This window comes from Neomonachus schauinslandi, chromosome 9 (genome assembly GCF_002201575.2).
Source record: "Neomonachus schauinslandi chromosome 9, ASM220157v2, whole genome shotgun sequence".
NCBI classification, from domain to species: Eukaryota; Metazoa; Chordata; class Mammalia; order Carnivora; family Phocidae; genus Neomonachus; species Neomonachus schauinslandi.
In genome coordinates, this window is record NC_058411.1 from 101,477,081 (window position 1) to 101,489,325 (window position 12,245).

Consider the following 12,245-nt stretch of genomic DNA (forward strand, 5'->3'; position numbering starts at 1 on the left):
CTGCACGGGTATGGGGGTATGGATTCAGGGGTTGTGGCCGTACAGACGGTGACTGCAACCACAGGAGAGAGAGAGCATGGGGCGAGAGGAAAAGGAGGGTTCAAGGCAGAGCTGAGGAAGCCACTGTTTAAGACCACAGTAAGGAGAAAGAGATGCCTAGGGAGATGGAGAAGCAACAGCAACGGGTAGGAGGAAAGCCAGGGCTCCTGATGTTAAGAGTGGGGGGGTGTTTCAACCCACCAGAGACACAGCTGAGTTTCAAGGGGCTCTTGGTGGGGAGTGGCCGGGTGAGGGTAAAGAGAGGAAGCCAGTGTGTATAGACAGCACTTGAGAGGGGGAGGGGAGAGAGGAGCTGGGGCTAGGGTAGGGCTCTGTGCTCCTATAACTCTGCTTTGGATTTAACCATGTCACTGATGTTACCTGCCTGCTCCTTCATCCTCAGCCTGGACCCCCAGCTCCTCAGGGACAGCACCCACAGTTTATTGATCTTTGGAAGCTAAGCACCCAGCACAGCACAGTGGTTGTTCCACAAATATGTACTCAGCTGTTACTGAACATAGAGCCAGCCAGGGCCACCAGTAGCAGACTGTCCTCATTCCCAAGGGCAGAACCTAAAACCCATCTGCTCTGTCTATCCCAGCACCGTCAGATGGCACACACCTCAGTTTTTACTGCTTAAACCACACTCCATTAACTCGTCTCTGGCCCATGGGGGCGAAACTGGATAGGAAGCTGCCTACCATCCAGTGCCCAGGCTGACGACAGTTACTGTTGTGGTTCACACAAGGCCACCAGCTTTGCTCCCGTGTGGCCATGACCCTCCTCTGCCCGACATCCTCCAGTGGAGCAGAGCTCCGTGAGGAAACGTTCCACGTGTGGCCATTTTACTCCTCCTGCCCGATTTCTCTCTGATAACATCCAAGCTCAGATTGGCTGCCCTCTGGAATTCGAAGCATTCACACAAATCCCTGCCTGTGGTATTGTTCTTACCCCCATGGAGGAAGGCAAAGCTTGAAAGCGCTCAGTGGGGTTGGAATCCACTCTCTCTGAGCCTGGCGCCACTTGAGGAAAAGTGAACAGGCCGAGGAGGGTTTAAATCTTTGAACACAGAGAAGTGTATCAAATTGTTTAGAGTCTCGACGCCCAAATGGTCTAGATGTCCACTAGAGCTTCTAGTGAGACTTCTAGTGGAAAATACCCCTCACAAAAATGTGCCTACTCGCCAGCCAGTTCCTAGTGACCAGGGACGGGACCGTGCACGCTGGGTGTTGGCAGCAACCTCTGCTTGCTGTCCCTTGCTCTCCACTCGCTGCTGTCATGGCCGGAAGCAGGCAGTGTGAGGTCCTTACCCGTTGGCCCTTCCTCAAGAGCCCCGTCACGCCCTGACCTGCCCCGTGGTTTCAGAGGTTCCCTGCACCCTGGGGGTGAGAAGGCACAGGACAGAGCTGGAGAGGGTGGGAGGAGCAGAGGCGAAGTGTCACTGTGCTCTTAGCCATCAGGGACACGAGTTTCTGATGGGTTTTCACGTACGTTATGCGGTCACCGTCGCAGCCCTGCAGTGAGACAGGGCTGGTGCTGCTAATGCCATTTGTACGTGAGGAGCCAGAGCCCTAGAGCATAAGCGAGTGTGAAGGTTAAGACCATGACCCTTGGGATCATGCTGACTAGCGTGTGAATCCCAGGCCCTGGGGGTGTGGACGGGAGCATCATAGTTACCACTTGGAATGGCAGTGGCGAGGATGAAGCAAGGTCATTGTGGCATGCGTGGCTCAGCACCTGGAACACTGCGCTCAGTAAAGGGAAACTGTCGCTGTTACCAAAGTAGGAGTTAAGACTTAAATGTAAGGCAGGTCTTGTCATGTCATTCTGAAGTATGGCTGGGGCTTCAGACCCCAGGTCCAGCACCTGTAAAGATGGCCTGTGGTCTCTGCTCAATGATAAGAATGGAGATACCGTATTCTTTCCAGTGTTATTAGGGTGTGTACCTGACCATTCGGTCATTCCGTGAGTATTTCCTGAGAGCCCGTGACGTGCCAGACCCTGTTCTGAGTGCAAAACACAACAGGCAGAAGTGCAGGCTGGCTGTCCTCGAGCTTACCTCCACTTCGGGGAAGAAGACCGTAGTTCCACATACATAAGTGCTATAAAGAAAACAGGACACGCTGATGGAATTTCAGGTTGGGGGTGGTCGGGAAAGGTCTCTGAGGGCCTGACATGTGAGTTGAGACCTGACTGATGAGAAGAGCCAGGTTCCAGGCAGAGAGAGGAACAAGAGCAGAGGCCCTGAAGTAGGAATGAGTGGGATTTGCCTTGGGGAAGAAAGACAGACCCATCTGCCTGTCGCATGTTAAGGAGGTCACAGAATCCTAGGAACCAAAGCTGGAGATGCCGGCGGGCTGCTGCAGAAGTCTTGCAGGCCAGGGTGTAAGGCTAGCATTTGGTTCTCCATGGTTTTGGTTACCAGTTCAGGGTGCCTGTGAGTGGTGTTGGCTCTCAGAGGTCTGCTTTGCTGCCTGCATCCTTTCCTCGGTGACTTGTCATCAGAGCTGCCAGCCAGGAGGTGTTTGAACATGCTGAGCATACATGGGTTGTGTATTCTGGCTCAGCGTCAGTGTCCGTTGGGGAGACTCCTGCATCAGCATCTTCAGGGGTGGCTCCTGGAGAATCTGCCTTGCTGCAGGCTTGAGAGCTGCCGAGATAGAGACCTGCCTCCCAGATGCCCGCACCTGGCCCCCAGGCTGTGTGCTCTTGGTGAGACCAGCAGGTGACTGCTGGGGCTACTCACCTGGGCTCTCTGCTTTCTTTCAGGTGGTGTTGATCAATGCCATCAAAGACGTGGCCAAGGCTCTTTCAGATCTGATCGGCGCCACCAAGGGAGCTGCCAGCAAGCCTGCTGATGACCCCTCCATGTACCAGCTCAAGGGGGCTGCCAAGGTAGAGTGGGGCCCCAAGTCAGGGGCAGGTGTGGAGGGAGAGTTGTATAGTGAGAGAAACAAGAATAATGGGAGCATATGCATCTGAGCTCCTTCCTCACTTCGCAGTGGTTTTGCTCATGGCATCAGATCTGGAACTAAAAGGAGCGGGAAGTGGACCTCAGTGTGCTCCTCACTTTCTCTCGGCCTCTCCTTCCTGTGCAGGTGATGGTGACCAATGTCACCTCCCTCCTCAAGACTGTAAAGGCGGTGGAGGACGAGGCCACCCGGGGCACACGGGCGCTTGAGGCCACAATTGAGTACATGAAACAGGAGCTCACGGTAAGGAGCCAGCAGTCACCTCCTTCGGGCACCCCTGTGCAAGAGCTGACCCCAAAACACTTCTCTGAGATCTGCAGCAGAAAGAGGTTTTACCTAGAGTGCCTGAGCTAGGGCAGCCTGCTCACCTACCTGCTGGTAACTTTGTATCCTTGAGGCCCCGTGCATAACTGACCGTATCAGAGTTTGGCTACAATTGATTTGGAATTAAGAAATTAATTAAAATGTATCATGTAGGACTATTCAGGTTTAATTCCACTAAGATCGGAGCATGAAACAAAAGCATTACAGAAGATTCCTGGCTAAGGGAAAACTCTGTGTGGCTGTTTGCTCTCACCTTGAACTTAAATGGTGTGTCTGCAGCACAGAGCGACACACAGCACCTCCTGATTCCCATTGTTGTCAGCAACAGCTCACATCGCTGCACACGTACAGATTCTGGTGTTTGAGGTTCCCTAGCAGAGAAACCTGGATGCCTTTACCTGAGACACTTCCCTTTAAAATTCAGCATCCTTCTGTTGGCGATCCTTGTGATCTCAGAGAGATTGCCCATGTGTTCTGTCTTGCCTTGTTCCAGCGTCGTCGAGTGAGGGTGTCCTGGTGCCTGTGATCTGGATACTGTCCCTGTTCTTTTGATCCCATGATGGTTATGGATTGACTCATCCTAATCCCTAGAAATAAAAATATGCTGAAAATGAGTAGTTTCAAACGAAGATTTCTTTCTCGGAGGAGGTCTGATCATAGATTCAAGTTCTCTTTCGGGGCGGGGAGTGGGGGTCCTGCCTTTGCTGCCAGTTATTCTGCATCTATAGAGGGTCACCTAGGAAGGCTGAAAGCCCCTGTGGATCAGCAATAGAAACCAGCAGTTCTTTTGGGGTTTGGTGATGGAGCCTTGGGTTCTCTTGTCCTGTTTTTAATGAAACCAGTCTTGGTCGGCGTTATACTTGGTTCTCACACAAAGAAGAAACTAAAAGTTGTAGGCCGTGTCTTTAAGCCCTGCTGCCTGACGCTTACCTGCCTACATTGGCTAGATGTTTCCTATCGAAAGTCTGGCCCCACATTCTGGGAGGTGTGGGTGGGGCTAGTGGTGGCAGTAGAGGAGATTGGAAATTCAGAGCTCTCCTGGAAAGTTACACATGGTCAACCTCCGTGTACCAGTGTGGTCTGGCATTGACTCGGGTTGTGTGTTTCTGTGGACATAGGAAGTTTCCAAAGGAACATGGGCCACATGGGCCACATTATTGTGAAGGGCTCCATACACGTGGCATCCATTCCACTAAGCATTCAGCTTACCTGTAGCTGCCCATTTCTAGGGGGGTGGTCATGTTTGATGCTGCTTAACCCATGGCAGGGATGCTGGCTTGGGCTCTCCCCTTTGCCCCAGGAGAAACTACCTGACTGAAAGGTGGTTGCCTAGGGCTGAAGACAGAGTGGCCCCCAACTGGTCCAGGAGTCCTCCTTGTGGGGGGACAGCTGCACATTGAACATACAGCCCTGGCACCAGTCACTCGTGTTAGAGAGACAAGACAGATGGGCTTGAAGCAGAAATGGCTGCCTTGATTGACAAGTGGAATTTTAAAGTGGGATATTCACTTACCATGGTTAAATTATTTCAGCTTCTCTAGAGGGGTGTGTGTGTGTGTGTGTGTGTGTGTGTGTGTGTGTGTGTGTGTAGTTTTAAATAATTCACAGTGTCACTGTGGTGCATTCGACATGAACGCCTCCACACAATTATGTAGTTATATTTGTAAGACAGACTAAGAATAGAAGAAACCGAACGCTCCATTTCCCTCAGCCCCACACCCTCTTAAAGAGAGAGAGGTGAGTCCACAGGGATGTATCCAGGGTCCATCCTGTGCAGGAACTGGCATCAGAACTGCGGAGTTTCTGGGAGCTGCTGCAGCACTGGTGGGGAGGGTCAAGAATGGGGAAGCCACACCACCACCTGCCCCAGGAGAGTTTACAAGTACCCGGCGTCTCTCTGTGCAGACGAACGCGTTAATGCTGTAGCCGTGTCTCCCTCACCCTCATCGTCTTGTGACCATGAGTCCTTGAGTACAGGTGTGCAAGGCTGATCTGTGCTAGATTCTTGAAAGCAAGAATAATATTACTCAAATTAAATTTCTAATTTCCTGCCATTTGACGGTTTCTTCCTGTGGCTGGCACCGTTCTCAGACAGTGAGCGGTAGCCCAATCGGAAAAGAATAAATTATTTTTGTCCTGCCTTTTTTTGGTTGTTGTTGTTGTTTTCACCTGTTGTATTTCTTAACTTCCAGGTGTTCCAGTCCAAAGAGGTACCTGAAAAGACCTCATCACCTGAAGAATCGATAAGAATGACGAAAGGCATCACCATGGCGACAGCCAAAGCCGTGGCCGCAGGGAACTCTTGCAGACAGGAGGACGTGATCGCCACCGCCAACCTGAGCCGGAAAGCCGTGTCCGATATGCTGACGGCTTGTAAGGTAAGGGCCTTGGCGTTGTTTTGGGCGGATCGGTAATGCTCGGTCGTGACTGAGTTTTTGGGTTAGCCTGGAGAAAGGGAGGGGCCGGCCACATGCAGAAGGGAGCAGCTCGGTACCTTACGCTCGGCAAGTAGATGCGTGCTGGAGGTGTGCACACATCTGCCCAGCAGGGGCGGGGGCGGGGGGGTGACTCTCGAGGATAGTTTTAGGTTTGAGAGGGGGTGGTGCTGGTCTGCTGACTATCCCTCCCATGTTTCCTCTTCCTGAGTAGGCAGATTCCTTCTTAGCAAGGGCGTAGGGGAGGCCACTCCAACAGAGGCAGAGGGCCTGTGGCATTTTGTTCCTGGCCCTCTGAACAAAAATTGCATCCCACTTCTGCCCGACCCCTTTCCTGCCTCCGTAGGTCAGCATTCTGTGCTAGGAGGGGTGCTGCTGTAACTGGTTGAGGACATGAGTCGGAGGAACAAAACAGAACCTTGGGAAACTGCCTTTTTCCTCTCTGTGCCTAGATGTTTTGCAGAAACTCCTCTGATCCTTGGCTAGACAAGCGGGGTGGCTGTCCTGAGCCCAACCTTGGTGAGGGAGCTGGTGGGACCTGAGTTTTAGAAGCTTTATTTCTTTATCGCTAAGGAAAGTGAGCTGTAAGAGCCCCCCACCCCCACTGAGCACCCCACCCCAGACCTTCACCCTTCTGGGGACAGCCATGTCCCAGGGACTCTGGCTTCCGCTCAGTGATGGATTGATAACCCCCGACCATGGTGAGCAGGTGGGGATAAGTCACAGAAGTTACAGAAGCAGCTGGGGTCTGAGGAGACGGGGCCATTCTTAGTGGTGAAGTCAGTTGTGTGGGAGAGCTCGTGCAAGGTCCAACTGATGGCCTCTCAGGGGATCCTCAGGGCAAGTAGGATGGGTTCGAGGTAACTGGGTAGTGGGAGGGTGCGGCAGCTGGCCTGAAGGGATGGGCGTGTGAGGGCAGAGCGTGGGGGGGCTGGGGAAAGGGGAAGAGGGTGGCAAGGTGGGAGGGACGCTTTCATGGGGGGCCACATGTGCTGGGCCAGGGAGTTTAGACCCTCCTGAGGCCACGGGTATTTGCAATTAGGATTGCAGTTGGGATCCGCCCTCTCAGAAGTGACAACTCCCAGAAGGGTTACCGCCTCCGTCAGAGAATAATACTTACCTAGCAGGATAGGCCTGAATGCCACCATGGTGTGCATGCAGGGCGCCTCACCGTTGTGGAAGGCTCTCCTGCAGATTCTGTCTTTTGATCCTGGATGGGAAGGGCAAGGAGAGTGATCCCAATTTGATGGATGATGAAACAGGCTTGGCGAGATTACGTGGCATGACCATGGTCACACAGCTCTTTACTCTCAGAACTAGAATTGAAACCAGGTCCTCTGGTTCCATGGCCCGTCTGTTTCTGCTGCCCATGGCCTCCCAGCCATTAATGCTTAAGGACACTGAGGTTGATGAGTGACTGGTGCTTTGTCTCCATGTTACAGACATGAAATGAAAAGGGGAAATTAAACGGATTAAGGTGAGACTGGAAGGTAGCTCAGATTTTCAAGTCTGTTTGTAATGCACATAGCCCCATTCTCAGGGGAGGAGGGCAAGGATCCAGGTACAGGCGCCATTTGCCCAGCGTCTGCTCCTCTCTCTTGTCCTGCCCCCAGATCAGGCCATCCTGACTTGGCAGGACAAAATAACAGCCAGAGCTTCATACCTCAAAGCCAGACTTGGATGACAAGAGTCAGTGCTGAGCCCTGAGACTGCTGTTAGGATAGGACTTACTCAGCCGACTTACTGACATTGGCATTTCCTTCAGTCCCCTTCCTTTTGCAGAAAGAAATGAGGCGGCTTGCCAGAAAGGAATATATAGAAAACCAAGGGTACTGAGTGGTGGATCGAAAAGAAACCCTTAGATCCAGGCAGAGGGCCAAGTTGCCCTGTTGGAGCACTGCCTTTGGGGCTGAGCAGGGTGGCTAGGCCAAAACTGAAAGTGCAGTAAGTTACCTACTGGCTCATTTTCTCAGAAAGAGAGGATTGCACTAATTCCTCAGGTGGAGAAAGGGCTTCCCTACACCCTAAATTCATTCTCCTGTTTCTTGGTCTTACTTTTGTGTGCCTATGTATGTCTGCATTAGATACAATACAATCAACTGTTACAACTGATGTCATATGGCTGTTTCTATGTTGGGATGAGTTATTATAACAGAGTCCTTAATGACCACTAATACTCTGTGAATGAGTATAATCTTACCCTATTATCAGATATTTAGGTTGTCTGCATTTTTTATCTGTACTTTAAACTTTACTGCCATGAACATCTTTGGGCATACCTGTTTTTTCTGTGCTTTGGATAATTTCCTTAGGCAGGACTCCCAGGAGTAGAATTAGTCAGATGGTAGGACATTTTGATTCTTGCCAGATGGCTCTGCCAGAGTTCTGTGAAGTTAAAGCCTCCAGCGGTGGGCAAGAGCGCCCACCCTCAGTCCCCACACAAGTCTAAATGGGGGTCTTCCATGCTGCCCACTAGAAGTGACATTTGGTAGCATCATAGCCTGTGTCTTCCCCCAGACATGGGCTCCGTCCTCAAACTTGGAGACAAAGGGGAGCAAGAACGAGTAAAACACGGTCGTGGTTATAGGCGTGCCCATCAGTCCTCAGATGGGCAACACTGAGCTCAGAAAGGATGGATGATGGCCACTCAGATGATCCCCACCCCTTCTGGGATGTGTTGGGGGAGCAGGTGAGGGGCGAGCCCACAGGGGTTCCCACCAGCACTCCCCAATCCTCTTGAGTGGAACAGACAGGAAGGCTAGTCACTAATCCCCTCCACTTTGACTTTTTACCCTAATGTGTGATTCATATGTGTGCTGATTTGTGATTTATTTGCAGTTTTCTCTTTTATATGTTCTGGTAAGCTCCAATTTCTTTCCGAAGAAAGGCTGGGAAGGGTTGCCCGATTTAGCAAATAAAAAATAGGGTTTCTCAAACTTATATTAAAAATTTTGTATTGTTTATTAAAAATTTAGATGTAACTGGGTTAACTGTAATTAATCTGGTAACCCTGTGAATGGGTGTGCCATCCGATATATCAGGAATGAATGAAACTGACAGGTCACAAGTGCAAAAAAAACCACAGGATGCTGTATTAACCATATGACCTTGTTTGGTTATCTCACCATGTATAATGTGAGGTGAGTTAGTTCTGGCCCCTCTGAGGGCAGTGGGGGAGCTTACTGTCTAAAGTTTCCCAGGAGCCAGAGGGCCCCGGGTGGGAGACACTGCGAGGGCAGGGCAGGCCACAGAGTGAGGACCTGAGTGTGATCAGCCTGTGGACAGAAAGGGGCTTTGGGACCCCTTAGGCTGCTGGAGAAAGGCAGGCAGACCCCGGAACAGTAGATCTCCTGCTGTGAGCCTTAATCATGAATCTTTCCTGAACTTTTTAGTGCATGTGGAATTTCTTACATTTCAGTAAAAGGGGGCAGGGAGAAAGGAAGAAAAGGGGACCTGATTCCTATGCTTTTGTCTGGCTCCAGGCCACTAAAAAAGGCAAGACACAAACCATTGTCTGAGAACTTACTGTGGAGGAGAACATGGAGGAGGGCCACCTTCTCTATCCAGGGAGTCAGGAAAGGTTTCTGAGGGCGAGGCAGAGGGAATTCCAGAATCGAGGTCTCCTACCTATGGGTGCAGGGCTGCTCTGTGCTACTGGGCAGTTGACCCCCCTCACCCCTTGGCCCATTCACCAACTGGCTCTTCCTGTCTTAAGATGTCAATGTTCCTTTCTCTCTCCAGCAAGCATCCTTCCACCCCGATGTCAGCGAGGAGGTGCGCACCAGAGCCTTGCGGTATGGGACAGAGTGCACCCTCGGCTACCTGGACCTTCTCGAGCACGTCTTAGTGGTGAGGAGGGGCATCGGCCGGGCCAGGGCTGGGGAAGAGCTAAGCCAGATGCAGCCCATGCTTTCCTCGGGAAAATACCTCATAGAGCACTGTGCAGGCTCCCCTTATGAGTCTGGGGCTGGACTGAGCTGGAAAGTGTCCAGCATCGCACTACTCCAGCACACTGAGATAAAAGAAGGGTCTAGAAGAAGTTGTAGTTAGCATCCAGGAGAGCCAAGCTCTCTCTTTACACCAAAGAGGCAAGAATAGCATGCAAGAGGGTGGGACAGGCAAAGCCACCAAAGAAACAGTGTTGGCAGGTCCTGTTAGGAAGAGCCCAGTCCATCCTCCGAGGACAGGGAAGGCTCCAGAAGGAGCCACACCGGGCTCCATGATAAGGAAAAACATCACCAGTGCTGCAGGTGACCTACCAGCCTCTTGTGACTTCCTCCAGTCCTTGAATGAATACCTTAGGCCACACTAAGAATGCTTCCCTTCCTCTGATGTCTGGAAATGCCCACATGGAGCTGGGAAGGAGGGCTGATTGGGAGGATGCCAGTGGGGGGTGAGTGGTCATGGCTACGGGCACTGTCCACCCAGGAGCCTCAGGCTTGCACTGACAATCCCAGTTCTTAGGGTGGCTTGGCTCCCTGCAGTCCTAAGGGCCAAAACATGCACATCCGAAAAATATATCTGCTGTATGTCTAGCTCTGTCGAGTCCCGGAAACTACATTTAGAACATGGGAGGTCTGGGGCAGGCCCTAAGAGAATCTGTCCAGGAGTCAGAGACAACCCCAGAAGAGAATTGATGATGTCCCACATTCCATCACTGTTTGTTCTTCCCAAACCTATTTAAAAAAAAAAAAAAAATTCAACAGGCCACAGAGAACCGTAAGCCTTTCATCTGTGGGGCACTGAAGTTTTTCATTTTGTCCTTGCACTACCACGTGAGGCTACCAGGGCAAAGGAAGGATCCAGAGAAGTGTGACCCCTTGGTGGAGGTCACCCAGCTACTAGGACAGACCTGGGACCAAATCCCAATTCTTACTATCTCCAGCCCTGTGTTCATTCTAGCATTTCACTGCCACCTTAAAATTAAATTACCTTTGAAGGGAAGGAAAAATAAAATAGGACAAAAACAGAGAGGGAGGCAAACCATGAAAGACTCTTAACTATAGGGAACAACCTGAGGGTTGCTGGAGAGGAGGTGGATGGGGGGATGGGGTAACTGGGTGATGGACTTTAAGGAGGGCACTTGATGTGATGAGCCCTGGGTGTTGTATGCAACTGATGAATCACTAAATTTTTCCCCTTAAACTAATAAGACACTATATGTTAACTAAATTGAATTTAAATAAAAATTTTTTTAATTAAATTACCTTCTGATATGAAGCATTTTAGGTCTCCTAGGGAGCAGTACTTTTATTCTTCACCCAGGTTAAGCATGGTCCATGTGAAAGTGTATCTTCTGTGAGAGGAGGCAGTCTGTGGTTACTAACACTGAGTTCCCAAGCCTGAACTCTTGTGAACAGAAAGCAGTGTATTGCATGAGAACCTGGAAAAGAACATCTTAGCTGGTCAGCGTTCACGGGCATGAGCCTCTCCAGCCAAACCCACTTTCTGTGTTAGAACATAGTTCAAGTGTTCAGTCTGTGAGCATGCTTAGCAGGAAAATGAAGCCAACAACGCCTCCAAAAGGTGTTTTTTCTTTCTTGGTGGGACAGTAGTCTTAGTCACTTAGAACCTTGTTCTATCTGAAAATTAGAAATTACAGCAGAAACAGTGGTAGGCTTAGGTTTAGAAGCTTTGTGTCCAGATCCCAACTCTGCCACATAAGTAGCCACGTGACCCCTGTCTGATCCGGACTTGAGTTTCCTCAGATGTTAAACAGTGTAAGGAATCAGTGAGGGTGTCGGGAGCCCCAGGCTCTGTGGCTGCACTCAATTTGCTGCACACACTTCATTGAAATCTGCCCACACGATGCACATTTCCCTTCTTGCTTTCTGTCTCTCGCCCCTTTTTCTTATTCGTTTGTTGGAAGGGAAGTGATACTGGGATTTTCTTATTCATTCAAATGAGGAGTCCTCATTTTACCCCTTTCCCCCAGCTCCATTTCTGGGGTGAACAGTATTTCTTCCAGCTCCTGTGTCTGGATCTGTGCAGGGTTGCTAACTTACCTGGCGCCTGTAGGTCCGGGCCCTGCCCATGCAGCCCTCAGGATGGCGCTGTCCACGTTGGCTCTTGAGCCATTTAACAGGAGTTGTCTCCGCAGAGGGGGCCACCTCCAGCTGTGTATCTGGCAAACCCACAAACCTGGATGAAAAGGAGGCAACAGCCGTTAGGGTGTTCAGTGGAGTGAACATCTCTCATTTCACTCTCCAGCAACAAGAAAACTTCTATCTGGGAGAGGAGTTCTGCCCTCATGAGGAGGGTCAGAGGCCAGTGTTTGAGAAGTTTCCCCAGCGGGGAAGAAAAGTGGAATCTTCACGGGGTCCTCTCCACGACCTCAAGCCAACTTTAGACCCTTTGCCGCTATCTGGGAACCAGGTGCCACATCCACCAAAGCACTTCCTCTCCCCTGACCTCTCCTCTCCATGCGCACCTTGTTTGGGCGAGGAAAAGACAGGGCTCCAGGAGGAGTGGGTAC

The 12,245-nt window shown here is 51.0% G+C and overlaps 1 protein-coding gene across 2 annotated transcripts in view; it reads left to right on the forward strand.

Annotated features, from left to right (window-relative positions):
* The window catches only part of TLN2 (talin 2), a 191,678-nt gene that overhangs the window by 149,622 nt on the left and 29,811 nt on the right, over nucleotides 1–12,245 (forward strand). For both annotated transcript variants that reach the window (XM_044917829.1, XM_021693794.1), the window contains 4 exons: nucleotides 2,809–2,934; nucleotides 3,138–3,254; nucleotides 5,528–5,713; nucleotides 9,512–9,619. In XM_044917829.1, the coding sequence (XP_044773764.1) occupies nucleotides 2,809–2,934; nucleotides 3,138–3,254; nucleotides 5,528–5,713; nucleotides 9,512–9,619 (537 nt within the window). The remainder of the gene's footprint in view (nucleotides 1–2,808; nucleotides 2,935–3,137; nucleotides 3,255–5,527; nucleotides 5,714–9,511; nucleotides 9,620–12,245) is intronic.